General features: G+C 46.5%; 1 protein-coding gene across 1 annotated transcript in view; it reads left to right on the top strand.

Moving 5' to 3' along the window:
• Positions 1-27699, top strand: part of LOC149357865 (O-acyltransferase like protein-like) — a 78816-nt gene that overhangs the window by 46242 nt on the left and 4875 nt on the right. Inside the window, exons 5-13 of the mRNA XM_089577982.1 lie at positions 380-471; positions 7547-7729; positions 11469-11562; positions 13286-13387; positions 15885-16053; positions 19614-19693; positions 22419-22541; positions 22703-22823; positions 24676-24865. Of these exons, the coding sequence (XP_089434108.1) occupies positions 380-471; positions 7547-7729; positions 11469-11562; positions 13286-13387; positions 15885-16053; positions 19614-19693; positions 22419-22541; positions 22703-22823; positions 24676-24865 (1154 nt within the window). The remainder of the gene's footprint in view (positions 1-379; positions 472-7546; positions 7730-11468; positions 11563-13285; positions 13388-15884; positions 16054-19613; positions 19694-22418; positions 22542-22702; positions 22824-24675; positions 24866-27699) is intronic.

Genomic DNA, 27699 nt, shown 5'->3' with positions numbered 1-27699 from the left:
TTGGCTGGGAGGGAGTAGTACCTCTCAATTAGCCCTGTTGTAAATCAACACACGTGAGCACCTCTAATCTTAAACAGTGCTTGTGCGCCACATGAGTAATAGCCAGGTCTTTCTATGTTATTTTCACAAATAATTGTTATGTAGGTAACGCACGCTGTGTGTGCAACTGTCGCAATCTTTGAGTCATGCAAAGCAAGCACGATTGAATAAGACTGCCCTAAAGTGCCTTCTCTGAGGAAGTCTATGGCTGCCGATTTATTTTCAAGTTTGCTAGATTGACCGGAGGTCAGAACAGACAAAACTCCCACTCACGTGATAAGATCTGAAGGGTGTGGTGTGCTCATTAGTGACATGCGTGTCCCGCCGTTTCCTTCTTCAGTGTTGTTCTAGGAGCCATCCTGTTCTTCGTGATTGTCGGCTCGCTCCTGTCTATTTTGGACAACTTGAAGCCGACGAAGAACAGCGTCCATGGTGAGTTCCCTCCAATGTCACTCAAAGATCCAGCCTCAGTGCCTTCAAACAGAAAGCAGTCTTTATTTCATGATGATCGACATAAGTGTCTCGATAATACTCGAAACTTCCCGCTACGAGCAGAATGCGCAATTAATCAAGTTGGTTATGAATGGTAACAAACCAACCGCGCGATGAAACAACGGGACAAAAAAAAATAGGTACCCAGGACTAGTGTTAACTTACAGGTAAGGAATTCAACACAATGTACGCATAATTACACACAGGAACTAAATGACCAATAAAGGAACAATCAGAAAAAGTATGCGCAGTGGTGACGCGAAGAAAACACACCAACGAAAAAAATATAAAAGCTAGCAACAAAAATATTATCCCGAGTCTTCTAAGGACACGACTTCATTGCCTGTCAAGGTAAACGATGGGTGACGATCACGAGCGCGAAATATGCTTCCAGTGACTGTTCACCGATTTCGTCGCAATTTCTTCAGGCTACGCGAACGTTGATTACCTGATCTTTACGCTCTTTCGGCATCGCGAGCTGCACGTCAGGATTCCCTCGCCCCACTAAAATCTCGCGCCACTTCACTGGCGCGAAATTGCGCATCATTCCGTAGTTATCCCTTGCGCACGTTTTCGCCGAGACGTTCGCAAACTTCTTTGTCTCGCTGTCTCGGGTGGCCCATCTTCGGCGTCATGGTAGGGAGCGACTGAGTGGCCATTGGCTACAAGGCACGCGGTGATCGAGCCGTGAGTGATGTGGCAGATCTTGCGCAACTGTGTGGATGACTTTTCCCGACAAGCAACGATGTTCCTCCTCGCTCGGTAACTTGGTAGCAGAGCTGCAAAAAAAATGAGCAGACAGGTTATTTTCTCAAATTACGCTTACGCAGACCCAAAAGTTCATTGTTTGATCACCGTAAAAAGGAAATATTTGCTAGTCCATACTGGCCGTACAGGTTCTGAGAGCAGGAGGACAAAGGCGGTGGGATCAAGGCAACACAGGCGCTACTGTTAACAGCTAAAAGCTTAATTGCCAGCAAATATCATTATATACATCAAATACGAATAAAATCCGAAAGATAAAAACTAGAAATCACACGCAGAGGCGCACATTTGCAAGGCAGAGTGACCAGTACGTCAAGATTGTCTGAAGTGTGCGTTTAAAAAATGCCTTTTTTCCTTCGCTTCGATGATCGTTCCTACCATCTGTAGGCGCATTAGGGCGGGTGCGGAAGTAGTCCCTGTTTGATTACAGTTCTATGGCAATGGAGGTGTATTTTATCTGCAAGGAGCCCCACGTTGTGCGTCAGTCCGCCATCTTTGGCGTTGAACGGCAAAGAAGTCAAGGTCTCAGAGATTGTTTATGGGGATTTAACGTCCGAAAGTGACTCAGGCTATGACGGGCACCGTAGTGAAGGATCCCGAAAATTTACACACCCTGGAGTTCTTTAATTAATTAACGAGCACTGACGTCGGATAGAGCGCGTGCCTCCAGCATTTATCGAAATGTGACCGCCGCCACCGGGATCGAACCCACGTCTTTCGGGTCAGCAGCCAAGTGCCATAACCACTGAGCCACCGCGGCGGCCGTTCTCATATATGACGTGCGTGCTTTCATTAGGCTTTCTTCTTTCTTTTTTTTCCACGTGAGATGCGTTGTCTGAAGGTCCACTCTGTGCATGGTTTGGTTTATTTATGCTTTATTTGACCCGCCGTCCATGGCTTTAAAAATATGCGCAGTTTAATAATTATTCTTTTTTAGAGCGCAGCTCTTAAGCGCCCGTTCCTGCGTTTCGCGGCGTCGCTGTTGCCGTTGTCCGTTGTGACCAGCAGTGGACACCCTTTAAGCTGCGAAAGCAATGGAGCGGGAGCTTGGAAAGGAGAAAGTAAAAGCGCGGCCTCCTCCCCCCCCTTAGCAACCGGCTCGCCAGTTGGGGGCGCAGCTGGGAATAACAACCATGACGTCACACAGTAGCGGTAGAACGAGCGCGCGCGCGTCGGCGGTGGCAGCTACACCTCCGCTCCATCGACAGACGTCTCGTTGCAGCCCAATAGTGAGACGCATGGCTCCGAAACGGCCCAGTGATTCCGCGCCAAGCGGTTCGGGGAAGCGGCAGTGGGTTGACCACAAGGCTTTCGCCCGGCACACTTCAGAATTTCCAAGTGCCTTTGGCATTTTTTTGAGGAAAGGAAATGCGGAGTATCGTTTCCCACAGCTGTGAAACCAATAGAGCGCGGGCTTGGAAAGCAGAGGGTAAAATTTGTAAATTGGTTTTTGAGAAAAGGAAATGCGCAGTATCTGTCTCAGACATTTCGGTGGACACCTGAACCAGAGGGAAGGCGCATAACTGCCCTCTTAGAACAGTGGACACTTCAATCGTGCGTTAAGCTACGTGGCGGTTGTGACGGATGTGTGCTGCATGCTTTGACATTGACAACTTTGTGCGAGAAACGCTGCCACCTGCCAGGGTGGCAGGGTGGGTGAGGACTTTAATGTAGATATAAAGACAAGCGGGAACTTCTTACCACTTATGTGGGAGAACATCCCGTTTTTCTCTCGCTCGTATCGGCTCCAAAAGCTGTGACAACCTCGCGAAATACTTGCGCAGACCTCGTCTTTGAGAACCAGGCATTGGTGCAGCAAGGCGAGCATATGTCCATCTATTTCTCTCTCCACAAAGCTTCCTTGATGACAATCTAGAACTGTTAGTGGAGAGTGTTTCTTGAGGAAGGAATATGTGTGAAAAATAACAAGTTTTCTGTAATTGTACATACATGTCTTGCTCGAATTCTTTCCCTCAATCTATCGAAAAGCTGTAACATCTGAAGAACTGGGCTCAAATTTCCCATTAGAAAGTAACGTAACACAAGTTTTCTGTAATTGTACATACATGTCTTGCTCAAATTCTTTCCCTCAATCTATCGAAAAGCTGTAACATCTGAAGAACTGGGCTCAAATTTCCCATTAGAAAATAACGTAATCATCGGGAATTTTTTTTTCTTGCTTTTAAAGGGATGCTGAAAGGTTTACCCGAAAAATTGAGTGGAGAGATGCACTTAACAGTTTTCCACCCTCGGAATTCGAATTTCTCGTCGAAATTGGGCAAAGGAAAGCGCAAACATATTTTATTTTGGCGAGAAGTGCAGCAGCAGCCTCGGGCGAGCTCGCGCGCCTCGTTGCCGCCTGTGATTGGTTGGGCGCCTCGTAACATCAACAATGGCGCTGGCTCGGTCGGCTCGGCCGCCGCCGCTGCACATGAACCGCGGCGCTCGGCGGTTAGAGATTGTTATTTTGCTTCTTATACGACGATGGAACATATCGAAGATTACCCGTAGTATCTTGGCGTCATCCCCTACATGTTAGAACCGATTGCAAAGAGCAAACCTCTCCAAGAAAGACACGATGCTGGCGCAAGCCGTGATTTTAACTCGAACGAAAGCGAAGTGTCAGCATCTCCACGTGTTGGAAATGGCTTTGGTAAGTATACTTTTCTTGCCAAACTACATTCAGAGATACGGTGGATGAATTTTGAGGCGAGCAAATGCAGTATAGTACTGCGCGACGTAATTTTCCTAATACAATGTAAGCGGGATGCGATCGTCGGCATTTTTGTCTTGCCGCTTGTCAGTGCTGCCGCAAATCTGCTTGTAATCCACAAAGATCATTGGCATGCGCAATACGTTATCAGGCTCTTTTTGCACGCAAATTTTATGGTTGCACCACTTCATGGTCGCTGCATGCCGGCTCGATTCATAACATACAAGTACGCAGCCCTTTGCGACAAAACTCGTCTAGGTGACAAACGTGCGCCTTCCGTTTTGCGTGCCATGATGGGAGCTAGCAGTAACTTAAAATCCTTGTTTAGGCGAGTTGGTTCATGCTACAAGTCCTTGTATGAATACTTTCATCCGTTTGCGCCGCCTTTATCGCGCTTGTTCAGATCTAGCGGCAAGGGTTTTTTTTTCACTAACTAGATGGACTCGTGCTGCAGCCGAGCAGGACGAATCCCAAGGCTGGCTGTAGCAACACTTGGCGCACAATTACATAGTATTATTATTAATGTATGAAGCCACGCGGCAGTCTGCAATTCTTTACGACTACATGCGTTATTAGAAATGTATTCCTGGCAGTTGAGTGATGTCATTGTAAACACTCTACTTCCAAAACAGGTGTTCCTCCGTCCGCTGCATTGCAGAGGGGAATGAAGAAGACTGCTGGTGCTGCCAAGAAATTGACGAAATTATCATAAAACAGACGGTATTGCACCGGGTTTCAGTCGAGCTGACTGTTGACAGGTGCTGTGAATGCATCGCCGACAGGCTCTGGTGATAGTTCTAATCACGAAAGTGGCCAGAGCATAGCACTGTTGCCTTTGACGGCTTGAAATCCCTTCGCTTCTCATTAGTGACTCACTTCGCGGAGAGCTTCTTTTTTTGAGGTCAATAATGAAAGACCAGATCGTCGCGGCCGCGGATGTTTGTGCAGCCGAGGGCTGCGCAAAGGGCTGTCCACCGCTTTATTCGATGCTGCACACCTTTCTGTACGCCACCACAAACATAAATACGCACAAATAAAGAAACACAAGGCAGCTCGAAGCAGCTTATGAGGGCACGCACGCAGAAACAAGCACGGCCGCGGAGGCTGTGAAGCGACGGAACACCTGTGTTTACGTCACCACTCCGCGGTTTCCGGTTTTGGCTCGCATCGTCAGGGCCATCAGCAGCGCTCGGCGGACCGCGGGGGGCGGAGCTACCGCGTAATTTTAAACGGCGATTACGTCGCTCCTAAGTTATGAATCTGTAAAAAAATTCCACCCGCATGATTTACAAAGTTCCCACATCCACACGTGAGCAGTTTAATGAATTCGAAAAACTCTTCAGCTTCCCTTTAAGTCAGCGCCGATCCTCCACGCTTCTTTTGATCTGTCCGTTCTTGGCGCTGCATGCCCCTCATGCAGGTGGCGCGACTCCCTATACCAGTTGTTTCAGGGAAGACTAAGTAATTTTCAAAAGTAGTTTTTTTGAGGTAAAAATCTGGACATCAGAAAGCCAGTGAATCGTTTCTAGTAGGCTAGTTAACTACTTTTTAGTAATTAACTTTTTAACTTTTAGAATTAGGCGCCTAGTGTCTATGGGAGATTTGTAGACGGTCGTTAGTGATAGCGATATCAGTTTTTATAATTTCGTAAACTTGATTACCCTTGGCGCTGCGGCTCTACAAAATTTGGCTTTTTTATAGTATATTTACGTCCACTGGAAAGGTTGCTTTGCCTGCTTGCTTTTCGAAAGCGGATGTATTTTGGCACGATCCAGCCAAATTTTTGTTGAGCCACAACGTAGAGGATAATCGCGTTTTCGAAATTCTTAAAACTGATACATATATGTACTACTAACGACCGGCTAGAAATATCGAAATTCAACTAGGCACCTAAATCTACTAGGTAAAAAGTTAATTATTAAAAAATAGTTATCCAATTTACTACTCAAAACGATTCACCGTTTTTTTTTTGGTGTCCACCAACACTGGTAATATTATGCTGGAAAAGCCATATTATGACCCCAGAAGGCGTAAATTTGAAAATTACGTAGTCTTTCCTGAAACACCTGGTATAAGTCATATGGCGGTAATCAGTTCGGCTATCACCACGTGCGCGGAGGTCCGGGCAACTGTACGCGTAGCCCTCATTTCTCAGAATATAGCTGCCTGTTAGAAAAGACCACTTGAATTGGATGCTGCTCCTGGTTTGCAATCACCAGCTATTTATAGAACTGTGTTTCTGACACCCTTCCGCGGTTTTTTTGAGCTTCGTCTTTCGCCGCGCCCTTTGTGCAGCATATCCTTTTCCCGCATCATTATGTCGTCATGTGCAGCCAAGTAAAACTCATGCAGAGCGCTCAGGTGAGACTCGGTGGTGATGCGGTTAGTCGTGGCTTCTGCTGACTAATCGCAGACCTGCCCTCATATAGCGGCCCGCTGCTACGCTGTTCTGTGGCTGAGGACGAGTTCGCTGCCTATACTCCTGACCCTATGAGCTGCATTCGAATACTGTCCGAAATGCAGAAACGGTAGCGCACTGCAATCTTGGCTCACGTACGCTGAAAACTACCAGGAGACCGAAATAACCATCATCTACACCATTTGCAAAATGCGTCATAAAGATAAATTAGTTGTGGGCATTCTTATTCGCAATGATGGCTGTTCTAGTGGCGGTGGTATGCAGACTATTCTGCCCAACTGATGAGATCCATTACCGTTCTACTCAAATTCAATGTCTAGTCGATTAGCATACCGGCTTTTCATGCTAATTCGTTTCGGGGACCAGGAAGCTGTTAAAAGGAGAGCGCTTCTAGGCTTCTAACTATTGGCGACTGCACCACCCGGCACCACCCTTTACGTACAACGCAGATACTGCTGTTGTTGTGGCCGCCTGCTGCGGTAAGAATAACGCGGGTAGCACTGCAACGATAATGATGTCTTGTGGACTCGCCGTAACAAGTTGTACAAAAAAAAATTAGGCTAGAATTTGAAAGGCGTCTGTGGGTATCTTTTCACGTGTAAGTATAACTTTTTTTTCCTCCAAATGTTTGCCTACTTATGATCCTTTGGCTAGTCGGCAGGCATCCCACAGCGATGATAGGATGGTCTGCCGCCGCTGCTCCCACCCGTGCAGCTGTTCAAGCCACAACAAAAGATGTCAGGTCATAGCTTCTGATGTCGTCAAGGTTATTTAAAGTGCAGAACGTGTAGTTCAAGGGCTCAAGCAAACTTCGAGTGGGTGCCAGCAGTGCAGGCCTCTGATGCACATTTGTGGACCACATGTGTGTGCTTTCTTTGTGCGTACTGAATGCATACTGGTGGCCTATTTGTGTCCAGCTTTTTGTTGCTTCAGGCCTTGGACGCCATGCATATGGCTCGTTATATAGTTAAATGAGATCCACTTCGACTTTTAAACATTCTTACATCGCTCTCAATCCCGATTCCCACTATTAATTTCGAGTAGTATGCTTTCAGAGCTGGTCTTCCGGCCGAGCACCACGCCCACTTTCAGACTAAAGTTTCTTCTCCCTCATGCAGAGAAGCGGGGCAGCTGGTTAGGTGACCTGTTTCGATGCTTCTCGGCCCCGAGCAACGCGCGGCGGCTCTTGAGCACGGACGACCAGCGCGGCGAGATGGCATGTGTAGAGGGCCTCCGCGCCCTCAGCGTCGTCTGGTTTATCATGGGCCACTTCCTGCTGCTGCACTCCATGATGCTCACCAGTGAGAGCCACCTTTTTTCCTACTTAGTTTCTCGCACGATGCGCCCTTACAGTTTTCCACATATGTAGTTATTTTAGGCTGCTTGTCTCAAAGCAGCTCTCCCACTGTCTGTGCTGTGATAAATTTTTAGCACCTTTTACAAGGCTAATAGTGCTCCTTCCTGCATACCTGCCTCTTTCTGCACGCCGACGAGAAGCGCACGTTATAATGGCTGAAGGGATTGCGCAACCACATTAAATGAAGGCAGCCATGGCGGAAACACTGCTAACTCGAGACATGCAAGCATCCTTTTGAGACGCTCTCCCTATACCCTTCTCAGAATCGTAGTGAGCACGAAATGCAGCTAGTATAACGTTACATAAGGCTATATAAGACAATGCGAACAACTTGAAAAGACCGATGGTGTGGCCTACCAACGCTTTTTTCAGGGCTCGAAACCGAGCGTTGTACTTCCAGCAATGCTGTTCATTCTCGCGGACTGTTTGTGTAGGCTCCCGCTACAGCGATGCAATCTGGCGTGCTAGTGCGGGGTTTCGGTGTCAGACACCCGCCCATTATTATATATGCAGCATTGCGCTCCCACTCTGAAATGATTCTTTAAAGAAAAGTTTGCCAGAAAACATTATCCGCAAAGTGCAAGTCCTCTCCATATGTGTGCTTTACCTTGTACTGTGTGACACTTCATCCCTATCTTTTTGTTGCTTTTTTGCCACAAGTTTTGTTCAGCAACGGATTTTACCATGTATAATTTTCCACAATTGTTGCTGATACTAATAACAAACAGAGAGCATAAAATTTCGCATTTAAGCTGTAAAACGTACTCACACGCAAGTCCTACAAATTTCTTTCCAATCCCTGCAGCAATTCTCAGGTGAGATAGTTCATGAAATCCCATCGTCTCAAGAATGGCAGCCAGAGCGAGAGGCTCGCATTAATAAAAAATGAGCAGATTTATGCCGAAACTGCTGAAATTCTAGGTCGTTTAAGCTGTAATAATAGGTACTCAAGGTCATCGAACGCTCAAAATTTTGCCGCATCCCTAGCGGCGTCTGTTACAGATGCCCTACATTCAAGAACAAAAATTTTGAAAACTGAAAAATTGTAAGACAATTACTAAAATAATGAACTTAATGTTCCATTCTTCGGATATGTAGCTAAATCTTCCATCGATCGCATCGAAAACTAAGACTACCATAAAAAACCAATCGGCAACGCTTTGGCCAACAGTAAAAAAAAGTTCATATAAGAATAAATGCAAGACTGCTGTCGGGAGACGTGCGGAGATAATGATTGTTATGTGAAATCTTCATTATATGGAAAAATTGCGTTCATAAACGGTTTCCTGCTCAAAAATGTTGTTGTCCAGGATTGTTCGGTTGCTGTAAGCTGTTGTTGCGTATGCTGGATGCTCTGCCTGAAATTCACGGTTGGATGCACGGGCCGAGCACATTACAAACGCTTCATTACTGAAGTCATAATGAAACTACTGCCATATGCATACAGGCATTGGAAGCTACGTGCAGATTGCAAAACGCTACGCGTATGTGGCAAACACTTGGGAGGAGACCAGTGTTCAGGACGCCCAGCAACTGGCGTACAGTCAAATTCAGTGAGAACAGGGCAAATTTAGTCGCATTCTACTCAGACAGACTACTCTACCGCAGTTCAGATTTGAACGAAGGCTGAAAAAAAAACACTTGGGAGCCCTTCTTAACAACATTCTTAAAGAAGAATATGAGACACCATTTAGGTTGCCTACTATGGTGTCTATAACAAGTGTCTCATATTTTTTGCGATTTTCTGGCCAAAACTCCGGTTGGGACCGGTTCCTTTGCCCTTATATGATATGCATGTGTCTTCGTCTTTAGATTGTTCGAGAGCCTTCAACTGTATTATCATAGAGGATTATACTCTTCCTACGGACTAAACACCATAGTCCACTCATTAACTCACCTTAATCTATTTTCTAGGGTGGGCCTATTTCCAAAATTAGGGGGGTGGGCCAACTTCCAAATATTGTGTCTCCTCAGATTTTCAAATTGATGGTGCCCTATGATGGCTCCACTGGCGGTCATGTGGTGTTGCTGACGTCATGGCCCTCTCAATCGTATTTCGAGATCGCGGGCAGTCCTCATCCGTCCTGGTGCAACGGTTAAGCGATGCGCCACTGTCCCGGCATGTGGCTCTTTCAAACGCAGCCACCAGTGGGGATTGTGCGACCTATGTTGCTCTTCCTGAGCTGCCGCCAGACTCGTGCGCAGCGTCATGATGGGCAAGTGGGCAATTACACTGCATTTGTTTCAATTAATTTCCTTGCCACGGGCCGCAACAGCCAGGTAGCTCAGAATTCGGAGGGCCGGTTGTGATGACGTCGCTAGCTCACGTTACCTCACTTGACCAATCATTAATTCAACTGTCACCTGCCGTGACGGGCAGTTTGCTAACAGTCCGGTGGGAAGGTCTCCCGCGATCAATAGTGGGCAAAATATGATGACGTCACAACGTGACGTGACGTGTCCTGACCAAACAGAAAATTTGGTGAACGAGAGGCGGGAAATGGTATCGCATTATTAGTACGTCAGCATAGCTGGCTCCTTTTTCCCTAACTTCACTTTGTACGCGTAAGTGATTGTCACGCCTGGATAACCCATCACTTCTACTCTACCAACACGTAAGCAATCACGGCAATACTGAAGGTGACTGCACAGTGTCATCTAAGAGTGGAAGCTGTAGGTGTTCTTGCGCAACCACGGTGTTTGTACTTCACGTGTATAACGTGCCCTCGGAATCACTTTCATTTTGTGACGTAATACACACTATTGCACATATCCCCTCACCCTATTCCCTGCCGAATGAAACAAGGTGAACATATATGCAACACAGTTATGTACAGTGGAGAGTAAAAGGCATTAGCACAAGTGAACGATCAGCGGAGCGGCGAAATAGCAACTCGCTGCGCTGCGGCCACAGGAACACACCGATAACGAGATTGGCAGGCTGTTCCCACTCTCCAGTTCGAAGCGGGCTCAGCAGACAGTCACACAGCGTGTGAAGCAATCTTTCACAGCGAAAGCTGTAATAGTTTCGGACAAGCCGTTCCGCTCAAGCCGTTTGGGGGGTACAACGGCAGCCGTGATGCGCAACGAGTAATGCTTTCAGCCTCCGCGACGGGAGCAAGTCGGCACGAAGCAACGTTTGTCAAACGCGCCGCTTCCGAATCATAGGATCACCACTGTGCTGACCCAGACATTGGCCGGCCGTGTGTGCCTCGACTGTAAATGAGGGAACGGCCTGGCAACGTCACTATCAGCATGCTTGCGAACCGAGGCGCCGCGCGGTGCGATTCCTCTCTTGCGGTCGTTTGCCGCTTGTGCTAATATTTTTACTTACTATTGTACAGTACAGAGGTGTCCACCGGCACTCGCCATTATACGGAGGTTGTGCAGTGCGTAGAGCTATGCTGCTCTCGTCCTAATCCTCTGGCTGATAGGTGTCGCTTAGGGCATGACCTTCGCGCACTTGTGCGTGTGATGATAATGCGGTCTCATTAGAACGTCAGCAATGCGCCTTCTCCTCTGGTACGACCACGGGTGCACTACAAATAACAACGCCGCCCATTAAGTCATCCCACTTCAACTACTTTCGCAGGGGGAGGCCATTCAAACTTTTCACAAAATTTGTGCGTGAGAACTACCCGTGCCTTTTTGTACTTCATAGTAACGTTGGTACTGTGTTTTAGAGAACCTGGTGCTCCTGAAAGACAAGATAAAGGACATCAGCATACAGTTTATCGTGAACTTCACTCCTGCCGGAGACAGCATCCTCTGCTTGATGTAAGTGCTCTGCCGAGAGAGACGTACGTTGGAAAAAATATTTCCCTTGCCGTGCATGACTACAGCTAAGCAACTGTTTTTGTTTGAATATAAGCAATATGTTACTCGTAGCATTACGACAAGGAAGCAGACCACTGTTGTATTCCATGCACATAGATAATCGTATATCAATTTTGTTGCATGTGTATGGAATTTGAGACCTAAAATTTAATACTATTTGCACTGACACTTGTGCGTATGCTCAGAAACATGCTTGCTAGTTGTCCGTATCTGGCAACATGACCCGTATATCCACTGCCTCTCTGTAAGCGCATGTTTAGGTGAATGGAACAATTATGGTGCACTGAAACTTATATAAATATTGGTAGTGATCGGCACTGAACATATGCCACCTTCCCGCTCGTCATTTTCTTCACGTTGCGATTATTCTCTCTCTGAATTCCGACTCATATCTACTTAACCATTTTTCCTGCTTGCACCGCTCCGTACCGAAGGCCATAATTTCTAATTATCTGAAACGTTGATACACAACACAAAATAAGACTTTTAAAGTTTTGCCTAGGTGTGCGAGTCATTGATACGAGTCGTCTCATAGGCTTATTCGGCATAAGCGTATTAGCGCAGACGTCTACCGGATTAATTTTTGTCTTTTGCGCACCTGCAGCGGCGGGTGCATGCCCTACCCGGCACACCTCATTACAACAGTGTGTGGGCAGCAGACATATGTTAATCCGGTAGACTTCTGTGCTAATACGCCTCTGTTATGGTAAAAGCCTCTACTGACGACATCAGTAGGCCCGCGGCCAGCTTAATGGTGGCTTTTACTGTTGTAGAAGAGCAGGAAAAAGATATCTCACATTCAAGGACTGTCATTTAGAGCTTCTGGACAAACTACATTCAGTAGTACTCGAGTCACTGTCAACACGCAAACGACAACAGCGGTGTGCATACGCGCCAGTGTTTGTCTGACATCTCCCAACGTCTGCGCGGCGTTGGCAGTTCGAGAATTGTGTGGCTATCATCTAACGGTGCTTCGGTGCTTAACGACTAAGAACATGCATCTGCAAGAGGCTACAAGTGCAGGCAACGGTGCGTCTTTAGCATTTGTAACAAAATAAAATAAGGCGTCGCGTTTTTTATAGATGGCTTACGGATCAGCTGTATCATGCAGTTACGCCCGCGGACCCGATGTACTGCTTACTCACTGACTATTTGGCTATGCAAAAGTTAGCAGGGTCATTTGGCCTGTTTTACCGCGAGGGGATCGGTTCTGGCCCTTTCGATTGAGGGCATCCATTCACACTCAGCCTCAGAAAAATCCAGTGTGGCGCATCCAGAAAGTATTCCTGTTTACCAGCCATTTGCTCCTTTCTTGCCTATTCTTATTTGCAAAGATCAAGGACCCTCCTTAATAACAGACCTCTAAATCGTTCCTCACCCTTAGCCCCTAATATTTCCTTGACGAAGTCACCACCTCTTACTGTGGGAAATATATGCACAATACGCTGTTCGTTCTTCTGAACAAGTGGGCATTGTCGTGTTTAATTTATGGAACAATATTGATCGAGCACAGAATGGACTCGAATTGTCTGCAGGATACCTTTATGTCCGAATTTTGTGCGAAGCTGTATTACGTGATGGGCCACGCCTACTTGAGTTGATAACACTGGTCATGTCACATCGTACACTTGGTCAGCTTCCAAGCGCCCGCTTCTTTTCACAGGGGCCTCATGATGGTCTACCTGAACAACCGCAGGCTTCGTGAGGAGAACGCCGTGCAGACAAAACGCTACTTGTTCAAGTACCTGCTTCATCGCGTAATCAGGTAATACGCCACCACTCGAGTCTGGCCTTCGCCCCACGAGGGAGCAGCACTTTCGGAGGGAAAGTAGGCCTAATGTAAGATTGGGAAGGCTCTGACTTTCGTAAAATCACTAACACCAGAGGCGATAAGGGTCTGGTGTCTGGGACGTGTCACACGGATCTTCACTGACAGATGCACGAAAGCGAGCTAGCAGATGGCGTGAGCTAGAGTGGGCAAATATCGCGGGGTTTCTCTGGTGCTCCTGGCGCTGAAAATAACGCAACAATGAAAGGAGAATTCATTTAACTGTCCAGAAATTGCCGGCACCAAACGCCGTTACGAAGTCAATTGCACTGGTAGGTGAGCGCTTATGAAAGACAACGGATAAGAAGGACGACACACACTGTGAAAACTAGACATCAAATGTGTGTTTACGCGGCGAACGCAGGGTATGTAAAGTATGTTCAATATCTTGTTCAATTACAAACTGTCAGGATTTTTTAAAGCAAACCATGAGCAGTACGCAAAAGCGGTTTCACAAGTCTATCATGCGGCCAGCCGAGGACGAAGTGCGAAGACAACTGTCGTCATTGTGAAGACTTGCCCCCACTTCGTCCCCTGTGGTTTGCTTTCTAACCATGCACCATCCCTAGCTAGTTACCTTTACTAACAAGAGACGATGTCGGCGGCGCAGCCACACGAGCGCCACTAACGGCGTGATTGCTGCGCGCAAGAGGATAGGACTATCTGTTCGGCTGGTCGCGCACCTGCGCCGTGCGCGACAAGGTCGCGCACGGCGGTGTCGGCACGCGAGAAGAGGCCTAGCGGCAACATTTTCCCGCAGCTCGTCCCGTCCGCTATCGCAGCTTCTTCCCTACTCTAGCGTGGGCGAGCGTTATCTCGTAACCGTGCTGGTTAGCCGGATGACCTCAATTCCTTCGTGTATTTGGAGTTAGCTTGCGCTATTTTTGTTGTAGCATTAAATGCCCGTTTGTGTCAGCCACAGTGTCGTTGTATTGTTTCCCTCAGAGCAAGGACCGCCGTGCTCGGCGTGCGCTCGGTGGGGAGCGCAATCACGGAGGGGCGTCCGGCGGTGTAAACTGTGTCATCCGCGGTTAAGCGGGGGAGAACGTATTTATCCTCCAATTACACCCCACATCATGGCTCCCAATAAACTAATATCAACTATTACACATTTTAGTGACTGAATTAAGCATGCATGTTTATGTTGTAAACTTGAAAACGGTCGTATTCTTAGACTACTTTATTTGGTAGAATTTTCCTAGCCCGCGCTGGTCGATATATATTCGCCTTCAAATTAGCAAGTGAATCTCCGTCATTACGGCTGCAAAGGGGTGGTGATCGACACAACACTGGGCTTCATTTTGAAGCAGGTGTTACATATAGGGTTTTTCTTTATTGTGCTGACCGAAAGTAAAAGAGAAACAGCCATCAACTTCACCTCTTGCTATACGCTGTTTGCCGACGAAACACCGCACGCAACAGCTGTGTCACAACTGGAGGAGTTAGCAACGATTGTTACCGCCTTTGTTGCACAATTATGCAGATTGGCTCGAAAACTTGGCGGTGAATCGTCTCTTAAGGATTAAGGTGGCCGCTGCTGGAGCAGGAGAGGGTTAATTGGAGAGAGATGGTAAAGTCGCTTGTACTGCAGTGGACGTAATTAGGCAGATGGCGAGAATAATTATCTCGTAACACCGACGTGCAGGAAAAAATCTACGAAATTTAATAGGCTTATAACTCGACTGCCTGGAAATTTTGTGTATAAACATGCATGCTAAGCACAGGAATTAAAACTTTAATAATTGGTTTTGGTTAACTTGGTGAATGGCAATTTATGCCCGCCAGATCACGTAATCTACGTGCGAAAAATACTTATGTGAACTGCTCAGTGTTTCTTTACAAAAATACTGAAAGTCTGATTCTGAACATCCTGTATACCATATACAGCACGTCACATATGCGCACGCAGACACGAATACTTATGAAAATTACGAAAATAAAATACAGGGTGAGAAAAACCTACGAACCCATTTGTCTAAGCAGGTGAACTGCACAGAATTTGAAGCCTATCATTCGGAGCGTGGCTGTTTAACTCTACGTCTTTATCCGAAAAAGCTCCTGACGGGTTGCTAACGCACTTGTATATTTCTTTTCTTGCTAGTGAAGAATGCTTGAAGGATCTCCCTCTCAGTCCTTGCTCCGGCTCTACCTACCTCACATGCACACTCATATGATTTAATGCACTCACACCACTTGAAATGGTGTGCTAGATGGCCTGATGCCACAGTGGCTTCCACTGCTGCGTGACGTTCCTTCCGCCTGTCAATGAGGCACCGTTTCGTCTGGCTGATACAATACCTTCTGCAGATCATGTCTAGCACATTACGCATAATGGCGTAAACGTTGTAAATTTTTTGACGTTGACTAGTATTCTGCACTAGTCTTTGAGGTACGCATGAAATCAATCCGGAGCGCGCACAACCCATACGTGCAGGCTGGCGCCACTAATGGTGCTGACAACGGTGCTAGTGGCCCCTGTATACTCCCAGCTGGGCCAGGGTCCCACGTGGGAGCTCGAGTCCGGACGCATGGTGGCCCAGTGCCGTAGCAACTGGTGGTTCAACGTGCTGCACATCAACAACTTTCTCCCGAGGAAGCAGCAGGTGTCCTCTTCTTCTGCTTTTTCTCGTTCGTTTTACGACCATAAACTGTTAGAGTTATAGCTTAGCGCGATCCCCTACCGTGGGCCCCTTCCGCGAGGCGCCACTGCGCTTGTGCATAACGCCCTGTGGGCGCCAGATGGCGCCACGCACGCGCCATCTGCGTGCGCGTATGCTGCGTAGAGAGCAATCAGCGCCTACTCAGTGGTGCCTGCGGAAACAGTTCACGGTAGCGGATCGCGGATCACGCTATGCTATAACTCTTGATTATGGAAATTGTGTGCATTGTGAACACTGTTGCGCTTTTCTTGCTTGGAGTGGAAAAGGGTCATGACGAAATTAATTCAGTTCGGCTAAACGTCGCTCATACTGATGCTAATCGAAGTAAGATAAACAATGGTTTTGCTGAGAATCTGGTGACGCGGTGTGCAAGAATCGCAATAACTCATAGTGGTCATTACGCCTGCTTGCGTAGCAAATCGCGCGTAGTGCATAGTCATGTCTTTTTCGAAATCGGGATGAAAACAAACAGTAGTGTTCATCTTCGTGAGGTAAGCAGCAGTACTTAAGTACAGCTGCTGGGAATGTTAAGTGAATGATTACACTCCGAAATCACCCCACTAGAATCACACTTACGTAGCGTCCATGGAAGCATATTCCGCGAGAGCGTAAGGAGCTCGTTCTGCTTAAAATCCGGCGTCGCTCTTCATTCGATGTCAGTCGAGAAATATCCCGCAATCCTAAAAATCAGCATATAGCCAGCATAGGGGTTGAAACCCGAGCCCTCTGCATGTCATGTGGGCAAGCAACGCATAGGCCACGAACAGTTTTTTTTTTGTTTATTACCGTGATTCCGCATAGCAATAGGCCACGAAGGGTCGTTGGTTCGAGTGTGTTAGAGGCACCTAGTGAACGAATTGTATTGTGTATGACTTAGTAACGTGTGTGCGGGATGTGTACTGATCTTATAGAAATTAAAAAAAGCGAAAACCAAATTTTAATATGCGAATTAAGCGTCACAAATTGCACCAAATGAAAAAGGTGGTGTTATTCAGCTTGATCGCACTTAAACAAATGGTGTGTATCAGTATGAGTATTGAGGGGCCCATTGTGTCGAGCAGTGTAACCTATAGATTGCTGGTTGGTAATCAGAAATTGTGACTGGTAATCGCTACTTTGATCGATAATTGTGATTGCAGTCGATGACCCCGATCGCTAACGTGATTGTGGATTTTTATTCGGTGAGAATTGACCTTGCCCCTGCTCTGCGGAGTATTCCAAAGAACTTCGCACAAGCTGTTTATTTTTTTTTACTGACCAGAAAGTTAAGCATGAACAGCTCTCTGTCTATACTATTTGTGGCATAGTAATGCATATAACTTATCTTCTATATATTTTATTCTTCTATTTTCTGACACATAACTACTAAAGTTAACTTACGATCCTTTCAGCATTCGTTAAAGGAAACCATGCATTAAAAGATTTTGTACTTTTGTGGTATTATGTGAATTATACTTTTACTGTGTATTTTTTTTGCGTTGTTGTTTTATCTGTGTACTTTACTAGATTTATTTAATACTCCGTCATACATTCATTATTTGTTTTATTTCAAGTGTCTGTGCCGTATTTTATGTTCGTATGCCCCCTCCCTCTCTATGTAATAGCCTCGCACGAGCGCTCTTATGGGCATTTTAAGTAAATAAAATAAATAAACGAACAGTTGCGTGAATTTTTGTGCGAGTCCCCCAAATTTTGGCAAATATTTTTCCTTCATAAGCTAAAAAGGCCGGGATAATTTTTTTTTTACTCCAATCTTACGTCCACAATGATATGCTGCAATAAACCAAAGTGTTTAAATTTATGGGTAATAAATATTTCCCGCACAGCACCATGAAACTGCTTGTTTTCCCGCGGTAAGGGAAGAGTTAATGAGTAATTTTTGGATGCACGGTTTACAGCGTGCCAGCTAGCGTATCCTGATTCGGCGCATGAGTGGCAACTTAATTTTTTTTAAGCATGAAATGCTTTTAGCCCCCGTTGTCGGCAGTGTGGTGACGTCACGCCGAGACCGAGATCCACTCATCCGGGCATTGAAATCCACTCATCCGGGCATTGAAATCCACTCATCCGGGCACTGAATTCCAGTCATCCGGGCACTGAATTCCAGTCATCCGGGCACTGAATTTCAGTCATCCGGGCACTGAATTCCAGTCATCCGGGCACTGAAATCCACTCATCCGGGCACTGAATTCCAGTCATCCGGGCTCTGAAACGAGAACATCCGGGCACCGTACGAGACTTAACGAGAATTAACGAGACTCTGTAAGCCCTCCTACGCGACCGGCATGCAAGCGCCAGTTGGTCTCCAAACGAGACAAAAAATAACTGCTGCCAGTGCCTTCTCAATGTTTATCAAGATATCAGTGGAGCTGTGGGTTTGATAATGCACGGAATTATAATTTCCGATTTCTAATAACGCGTGCAAAAAGCACATAAATGCCCCGTTACACTTCCCTTGACATACGTGATCTCTTAGGGGCTTCGCGCATCGAAGCAAAGCCGCGCAGGCGCACAGGGGCCCGGGGGAGAAGCGCTGCGTTCAAAGGGCAAGGCATCGCGCCGAACGGGTGGTGGCGTTCCTCCCTTCCTTTACGGTGCGGTTCGGGTGTCCACCGAGATGGCAGAGAATTACTGCGCCATTTCCTTTCCTCAGAAAACCTTGCGTTCAAATGGCAAGGCATCGCGCTGAACGGGTGGTGGCGTTCCTCCCTTCCTGTACGGTGCGGTTCGGGTGTCTACCGAGATGACATTAGGCCCGTAAACATTTCATGCTTACTGTACTCTCGTTTACGGGAGAGGCAGAGATTTTTTCGCTGTTTCACTGCAAAAGCTGTAGCTGTTATCGCCAACGTTCCTGGCCTTCGTGTAGTAGTAAGATAGTCGCTGTCAGCACCGAGTGTCTGCGGCTCACGTGACCACCCCGTGCACTTAGCCTGTGCCTCGCGCTAACTTCGCTTTCATCAGGTAGGGCGCAGGGTCGAAAAAAAATACGTCGGCGAACGCCTTGGGACGCCTCTCATGAGAACATCTCAAACGACCAGATGGCGCAGCAGCAGCCACCACAGTTGCGATAAAGCAGACTGTCGTGTTGTGGCACGTCTGTCGCACTGCTGAATGGGCCATGAATGTAGACGATCCGGAGCACCGTGCTCTGAACGCTGCACGTGTGCGGGAGGCCAGCGCCACAAATATGGAACGGGTTTAAGATAGGACGAATGCTCGCAGGACGGTGACCACAAACGAGCTGCATGACAGTATACCCGAGGCAGCTTAATGCAGAGCAAATGCAATACAAGCGCTGACCTGCAAAAACACACTGTAGGTAAGCTAGTGCTAATGATGCGTACCACGGTGTAATTCGCATTAAATATTTTCACTGGCTTCTCGCTGTGCGCATAATCAACATTTTCGAAGCGAGCAACCCCCAAAGACTATAAAGCTTGCTTCTTTTTTCGGCTCACCGGCAAAAATATACTTATGCGAATATTCTGTATTTCCTGCAGTGCCTGGAACACACCTGGCTCTTCGCCGTGATGATGCAGTTCACCGTGGTTGGAGTGTTGCTGGTGCCGGTGTTCTACCAGTAAGTGCTTCAATTCTTCCATTAAAAAGCTTCCCAGTTTACCCGCACTAGAGGAACAACCGACGGTAAAGATGAGCAGCCCCTATGCTTCTAGCATTGCTCAATAGGTCTGCGAGAAGTTCAGTTGCAAACAAATTTTGCTACGCGTGTGCCGAGTCTCGCAGTCCTTTCGCACAAAAGTTGGAACTAGGACTGCAACCAGGAAATTGTGAATCAAGATGATCACGATATCTCTCACTGAAACACGCTTGACGACTGCCTCCCGCCCTTGTTCTCGGCAATCGTGATAGCCGCAGTGAACGTTAGCAAAAGTGAAGACAATCCTGCATTATTCTTTCATGACAGCAGACCGCAGATTACCTCTCTGCGTCTGCTATGTCAACAGCTGTTTTCACTTAGTTTCCAACAAACTTCGAGGCAAAGAGTTCAGTTGCAAACAAATTTTGCTACGCGCGTGCCGAGTCTCGCAGTCCTTTCGCACAAAAGTTGGAACTAGGACTGCAACCAGGAAATTGTGAATCAAGATGTTCACGATATCTCTCACTGAAACACGCTTGACGACTGCCTCCCGCCCTTGTTCTCGGCAATCGTGATAGCCGCAGTGAACGTTAGCAAAAGTGAAGACAATCCTGCATTATTCTTTCATGACAGCAGACCGCAGATTACTTCTCTGCGTCTGCTATGTCAACAGCTGTTTTCACTTAGTTTCCAACAAACTTCGAGGCAAAGAGTTGGCGTGCTCAAGATACCGAAGCTGGCCTGGTTTCACGAATACACTCCACAAAAAGCGCGCCCCGCTTCGTTCCGGCGCTTGAAATAGCCTCGACCTACGGCAGGTACTGCAGCCATGTGTAAGTGTATGCAAGGCCCTTGTGTAGTGTTCTATCTCTTCTTCTTTGTGACTGTTAGCAGTGCGGCCACATCGTGCTTCGTACACTTGGTACTAATTTTAATTGTGCCTTGAAAACGTTCCAAAACTTCAGCACACGCTGAAGACATGCGAGGTTCGCCACCGATAGCCCGAGCGGTCACACGAAATTTAACCAAAAGATCGGAATAAAGTTTCATATGAAGTACTGATTGTAATGGAGGCGCAGAAAGATAGCGAAGCTTCACATACTTTTAAATGGGCTGAGCAGTTTTGACACATGGAGGCTCGAGGAGGAAGCCAGGAGAAAACTGGGACTGTCGCTGCCTTCTCAGTGGAGAGAGACCTTACTTTGTTGGCCGCTTGTGTGTTGTGCGAACTTCCCCATTAGCAGAACATCCATCTCAGCAGAATAAAATGCGCAAGCCAGAGCGTGGTAATAGGTGGGCCACTCTGTACCGATTGGCATGGCGATCATCCTCAAAGTTTTGTGCAATCGTTCTCAGATGCTCCTGCTTGAAGCACACTGAGAGCAGGTACCGAACGGAACTCGCAGCTATTTTTACTTGGCAAATAGGACAGTCTCATTGTGTCTGCTACTCACCCGGAAGGGAAATGGTTTGGCAAGGGCTGCCATGCAATATATAACAAGCGTTGTCGGTTATTTGATAAAATATGGGCGATAGCAAGGCACTTTGCCCTCTTCGTTGAGAAAGCATACGCATTCAAAAGAATTGCTTAACTCATGAGAACGGAATGCCGACAAAAGGTGCCAAGAACTTCGGGCTTTGCAGGGTCGCTAACATTGCTCAGTGAATTTGGGAGTCGACAAGGCATCAAGCCACTGGTGCACATACGTACGCCTGACCTCTGCATACGTATTATGCACTGCTGGCTGCCTGCTTGCATCTCCTGACAAGGTCTGAACATGGGCGAAGGCGATGAGGGTAACTTTCCTTTTGCCGACCTCACACTTAATAGTGACCTTCCACACTTTTTAAACATCGCAGATAAACCTGGGCATTCGTTACATTGTGTTGTAACGAACGATCCACTTAAATATTACGACTCCGCATACAGTAGAGAACGCAGAATAGCGGTTGAAATGTATCTTGCTTCCTTCTTTTACTAATAAAGACACGCGCCCCGCTCGTGTAACGTGCCTACGTGCCGAGGTTTCCTAACGGCTATTGCTCAGACGTCCATACTCATCACGTGAATGTCACGTACAAACGATAGCGAAAGAGAACTTAAACCAACGAGCAGGCGAGGCGAGGCCGCGCAGTGTCAGTGCCCTGCGCCATTAATCACGGCTGGCATCAGCTGCCTCACGAGAAAAGTGAAAAACGTGACACTTGATCTCGAAATTCATGCAGATTAGCTTCGCCTCGGATGAAAACTGTGCTCATTTGTGAAGATAATAACTGCCTCAATGCAGAAAAAAATAGAGCATGTTGGTTAGAGTTTGATATATTTGTCACTGTTATCATTGTATTAACTGTCTGCAGGGACAGATAGTACAATGGCTGAAAACTGTGCTCATTTGTGAAGATAATAACTGCCTCACTGCAGAAAAAAAATAGAGCATGTTGGCTAGAGTTTGATATATTTGCCGCTGTTATCACTGTATTAACTGTCTGCAGGGGCAGATACTACAATGGCTCTAAACGTAATCCCTACCAACGGCCCCTATTTTTTCACGCAAGTGTTGTAAGATAATGTCGCCTTGCATGCTGTGGCGGCAAGTGTGCTTGATTTGACACTGTTTGAGAAGTTTAAACAAAAACCGAATGGGGTGCATGCAAATGATGCCTACAACTGTGAAAAATGACTTTGCTCTGCGTCAAACGCTCACAGCCGACCGGCGGTGGGTCGTGTGCTGTCCATCAGCGGCATTGTGGCATCTATGGCCCTATCCGTCCTCTTCACGCTGCTCTACGACCTGGGACCCACTTGGTTGTTCCGTGAGTACAAGCCAGGGTAGGTCATCTCTATCAGCCGCACGCTGGGCAATTACTTTCTTGCGCATCAAGTCTTAACTAACAAAAATTATGTGAACAGATGTGATGTATTTCTTCTTTAGTTTTGTGTATATAGAGGCAAACACGCTGATATTATCGGTTCTTCTTGGCATACTTCAGAACGCGCAACACCTACACGGAGATGGTCTACATCCGGCCTTACACGAGAGTCAGCGTGTTTCTCACAGGGACGTTGACAGGCGAGTTTCTCTCCCACCGGAGGAAGATCAACATTCACAAGGTGAGCTGGTGACCTTCATCTTAGACGCCATAAAAAAGCGATCCCCGATCGCTAGAGCTTGATTTGATTTGCCGCGAGTTTAGTCAGTGCGCTTCTCTCGGCCGCGATGCCTGCTGGCACACCATATTGCCCCAATATACTGCGAAAGCATGGATAGAAATGTGGAGCACTGTGAAGGCATAAAGCATTGGCCATGTGAACGGATATGTTGTTATGCATGCTCGAGGTTTTATACAGGAAACTATAATGACAAATGAATGCCAAAAGGCGCGACGCCAAGCAGTTGGCAGCCCGAGCAAACCTGGTTCTTGCAGGATACGAGCGTCTTCTGCAACGTTAGTCAAGGAATGCTTACTTGTGACCTGCAGGCGCGAAATAAAGCCCATTGATAGCTGCATGCGGACTCCGAAACCAAAACGAAGAATCCGAAAGCCGCCTTGCAGTCGCTAGAGAAGAACCGCGCTCCGTGCAATAAAGAACATTCTAAGGTCGTATTTTTACCGCGGCAACTCGAACTGAACGCTGCGAGCTTTCCTAGAAACTTCGAATTATTGTTCTGTGCAGCCGCTTTCCCCTCTAAATCGAACTAAACATCCCGGCTCTCGCTTTATTTTTTTAACACACCTCTGAAAAGAGGAAGAGTTAGCCAAAGCGCGGAGTGCCTTTCAGCCATCCGTGTAGCGGCTTGGCGCTCTGCCATCGGCGGAGCGATATGTAGCTAACGGCGAAAGCAAAGAATCCACAAGTATTTTTATTTCCGTTGGCCTAATTTGTCGCCCTGTAGTCTGCGACTGAAAATATTTAATAAGAAAACCTCAAATGCAAAATAAAAGCGAATGAGAAGCCGCCACGCGACTGGTTAAAAGGTGCACCACGCGTTGGCTGACTCCTACTTTCGGAGGTCAGTTAAAAAAAAAAAAGGAAGGAGCCGGGATGTTTAATCTGATTTGATGGAGATATCATCCGCACAGGACAATGATTCGAAGTTGATAAGATAGCTCGCAGCTTGTTGGTCGAGTTCTCGCGGTAAAAAGACGATTTTAATTCCTCCTTACTGCACATGTAAGCACTCAGTGCGGAAGTAGGGACCCCTGGCTCCTACGCGTAGGCCTAAAGGCGCGGAAAGCTTACATGATTGTCGTTTCACTGGGATTATACCAACATTAAAAGACTGACAAAAGCTCACGCTATGCTGCCTAAAGCAATAGCTGTAACACTGTGCTGCCTAACACACCACCTGCCGTTTTCCATACCGCGTTGCCAGTGCAGTGACCGCTAGCCTCGTGCCGCGGCGTCCCATCCTCTCTGACCGCTCTGCACTGTAGCGGCGAATCCTCACACTCCAAGGTGCGCCGCAGCTGCCGAATTTCTCGCGCTCTGCGCAGTGCTTCCCGCCAACTCTCGCCGCCCGTATAGACTGCCGCACACCACCGCATGCTGTATAACACCTGCTATTTCTTTGTCCCTTCCCTGTCCAACTTCCTTCTACTTCTCCTACCCAGCATGTTGTGTAGTAGTCGACATCAGCTTTGGAGATCTGGGAGTGCATGCAATTAACAGTTACAGCTTCACGGAAGAAAAACACGGCATTTTCACATTCTACCGGACGAGCTAGTAGACTGCACTGTAAGTACCTGTGCGGACTCAAGGCTCCTGAGTCACTGCCCAGACCAGTTAATTTCGCCCTTGCAACAAAATCTTCACAGGTATGCCCATATGCACGGTATACGTGCACATGGCGATTTCAGGGCCTATAGATAGGTAATTCCGGCCTCGTGGCGGTCGTGACGTTGATGTCGAAGAAGTGTGCAGATTGGACAAGTCGAGGCTGTCGAATTTTGCACGCGCGCAGGCTCTGGTATTTCTTGGCTGGATCTGCTGCTTGGCAACTCTGCTAGCCCTCATCCACGCACCTTTCAAGTGGAACCGCGGCCTGGAGCTGCCAGGCACCGAGGCATCCGCCGCATATGGAGCCTTTTCCAGGGTGCTGTGGGCCGCCGCCGTGTGCTGGGTGGTGGTCGCCTGTGCCCACGGCTACGGCGGTGCGTCACGCTTGCTTCTCCGAGCAATTATTTCGTTTGCTATCGGAACACTGAGCCCAGTACTATTCATGTACTGTTCCCCCTCAGATGGGGCGAAAAAGTTTCAGCGGCAGTTATACTGCACCTAACGTCAACTTCCGCGAATGCATACACCGCCAGAACCCCCTACGTCATGTGGCCATAGAAGTGACATTCTCAAGGGTGCCCTCTCTCCGGCCAGAATGACTCTTGTGACTCAGGCCCGACTTAGTCAGGTCGCCTTCGTGCAGCTGGTAAGCGAGACAGCTTTTGTTTAGGATATGCTGTGTCGCCGACGCCAAGGGCGACGTCGTATACGTCGAAGGAAGCCACACCAACACTCGTTACTCTAGCACATGAGCCGGGCTTCATTGATCATACCCGGCCTGATGGTACAGCGTTGCTGTCCCACGTTTTTTACACTTCAAGCTGCGCCTTTGGCTAAAATACAGACGGCCTTTAGCTTCCAGTGCCGGCATTGATTCATAAAGGTAGGTATGCCTTGAATGGCTACATCGACGCAGTGTTCTTCTGTTGAATTATCCCTATAGATACTCTATGAGGCCACAGGCCTCATACACTCTTAGATAAAAGGTAGTAGTACTTACTATCCTGTGGTGCAGTAACTGGTTGTCACTTATGTCACTACCCTGTTAGTAACTGCAGTTAGTAACGTGAAGGTAGTAACGACTGCGACCTGCAGTTAGTAAAGGAAAGCTAGTAGTTAAGGAAAGCTAGTAGTAGTAGTACAATCCTAAATTACTTTGGCAAGGTATTAACGTTATTATAGGGAACAGGAAGAATTGTCTTCCCTCTGAGCTGAAAGTCAATGGGGTGAATTATGCTGGAGTTTCACTTGCCAATATGCTGAATGAACACTTTTTAGCTGCCGGAGCATACCGACCCTCTGCTAGCTGTCATTCAACTCGGACTGTAGACTCATACTTACCCTCTTGCAGTACTGAATCTATATTTTTGTCCCCTACTTCAGAGGATGAAGTTATTTCTATCATTAATTCTTTTAGAATCACCTGCTCACCTGGAGATGACGAAGTTGCTGCTTTTCCTATCAAATGTGCTGTAAATATTATTGCTGGCCCTCTTACGCATATTTGTAACAGAATGCTACTTTCTGGTGTATTCCCTAGCAAATTAAAAGTCGCACGAGTTACCGTTTTATTCAAAGGAGGCAACAAAAATGACCCAAATAATTACCGTCCTATTTCGGTATTGCCTTTGTTTTCGAAGTTAGCTGAGCGTGTACTCTATAGGCGACTAAACAATTTCTTACAAGCTAAACATCTTATCTGCCCCCAACAGTATGGCTTTCAGGCCGGTAAATCAACAGAATCTGCTCTGTTAGATATTAAGAACTCTATAATTAACAATTTAGAAACTAAGCTTTTTTCAGTTGGAATTTTTCTTGATCTGCGCAAAGCTTTCGATTCTGTGCAACATACAATACTGCTCCATAAATTAAAGACTTACGGGATCCGTGGAGTGGCAAATTCACTTTTGGAAAGTTATCTAACTGCACGGATACAGTACACTCAGATTCATGATGTAAAATCCAGTTTTGGTATGATAAAATTCGGTGTCCCTCAGGGTTCAATTTTGGGACCACTTTTATTTATTCTCTATATTAATGACATTGTAAACATTCCATTAACTCCTAATATCATGATGTATGCCGACGATACTAATGTCTTTTTTTCCGGCTCCAGTCTCCAAGTAATTGAACACCAATGTAATGCCTGGCTTGAGGAGTTAGCGGTTTGGCTCTATGTTAATCAACTTCAATTAAACGTAAACAAAACAAAGTTTATGCTCTTCCATCCAAAAAACAAACCATTAGATCATCACATCAAACTATTTTTTAATGACTTTAACATCGAGCAAGTTCGTAGTTGCCGGTTCCTTGGTGTGTTTTTTCGTAGCGATTTGGGTTGGACTGATCATATAAACTACATTAGACTAAAAATGGCCAGATCTATTTATGTTATTTATCATGTTAGACATCTCCTCCCACTACAAGTTAAAAAACAGCTATATTTTGCCCTTGTTCATTCTCACCTGGTGTATTGCAACCTAGTGTGGGGTACATGCAACAAAACTGATTCATACAAATTGCTTTCTCTCCAGAAAAGAGCTCTACGTTTATTAAGTTCAAGTTCATCTGTTGAAACGAATCTTTTCGAAACATTTCATGTTCGCAATTTCTTTCATTCATACAATTTTAGTTTGGCTCTTCATATTTTTTATAAAGTCAAGCATGACTTTAGCTCTTTTTCTAACACTTATAATTCAAGAAACGTTGCGTATGGTCTACGTTCCGTTGCCCTATCTACTGCAAGACCCAGAACAAATTATGGTAAACAAACAACCGATTATCAAATTATAACATTGTGTAATACCTACCAGTCTCTTATTCAGATTGCTTTAGAAAGTTATAGTGTGTCTGTATTCAAGAAAAAACTGACGATTCTTTTCTCGCCCGGTTAAATTTCAGCTAATTCTGTATACTTAGTTGTTTTTTTTTAGTGTGTGTTTGTGTTCTGCTTTTATTTTAAATGTGCATATTATGAAATGTTTTGTTTATTGTTAATTGATATTTATTATTGTCTATCATTAACTATTTTCTATTGTGATCATGTTTGCTCATTGTTTTTTTATCTCATGTCCATTCGGCCCCCGTTTCCATGATGTGTGATCGGGGTGTAGGCCTTGTCAGGAGGTATGCTTGGTCTACCTCCTTTAGCCTCACCTCGAGGGCATATTGTATATAATATGGCCAAATAAACCTACTACTACTACTA

Source organism: Amblyomma mixtum, chromosome 3, assembly GCF_055824585.1.
Source record: "Amblyomma mixtum isolate Tamu chromosome 3, ASM5582458v1, whole genome shotgun sequence".
NCBI classification, from domain to species: domain Eukaryota; kingdom Metazoa; phylum Arthropoda; class Arachnida; order Ixodida; family Ixodidae; genus Amblyomma; species Amblyomma mixtum.
Note: the sequence above shows the minus strand (reverse complement) of the source record. Positions and strands in the feature narration are given on the sequence as shown.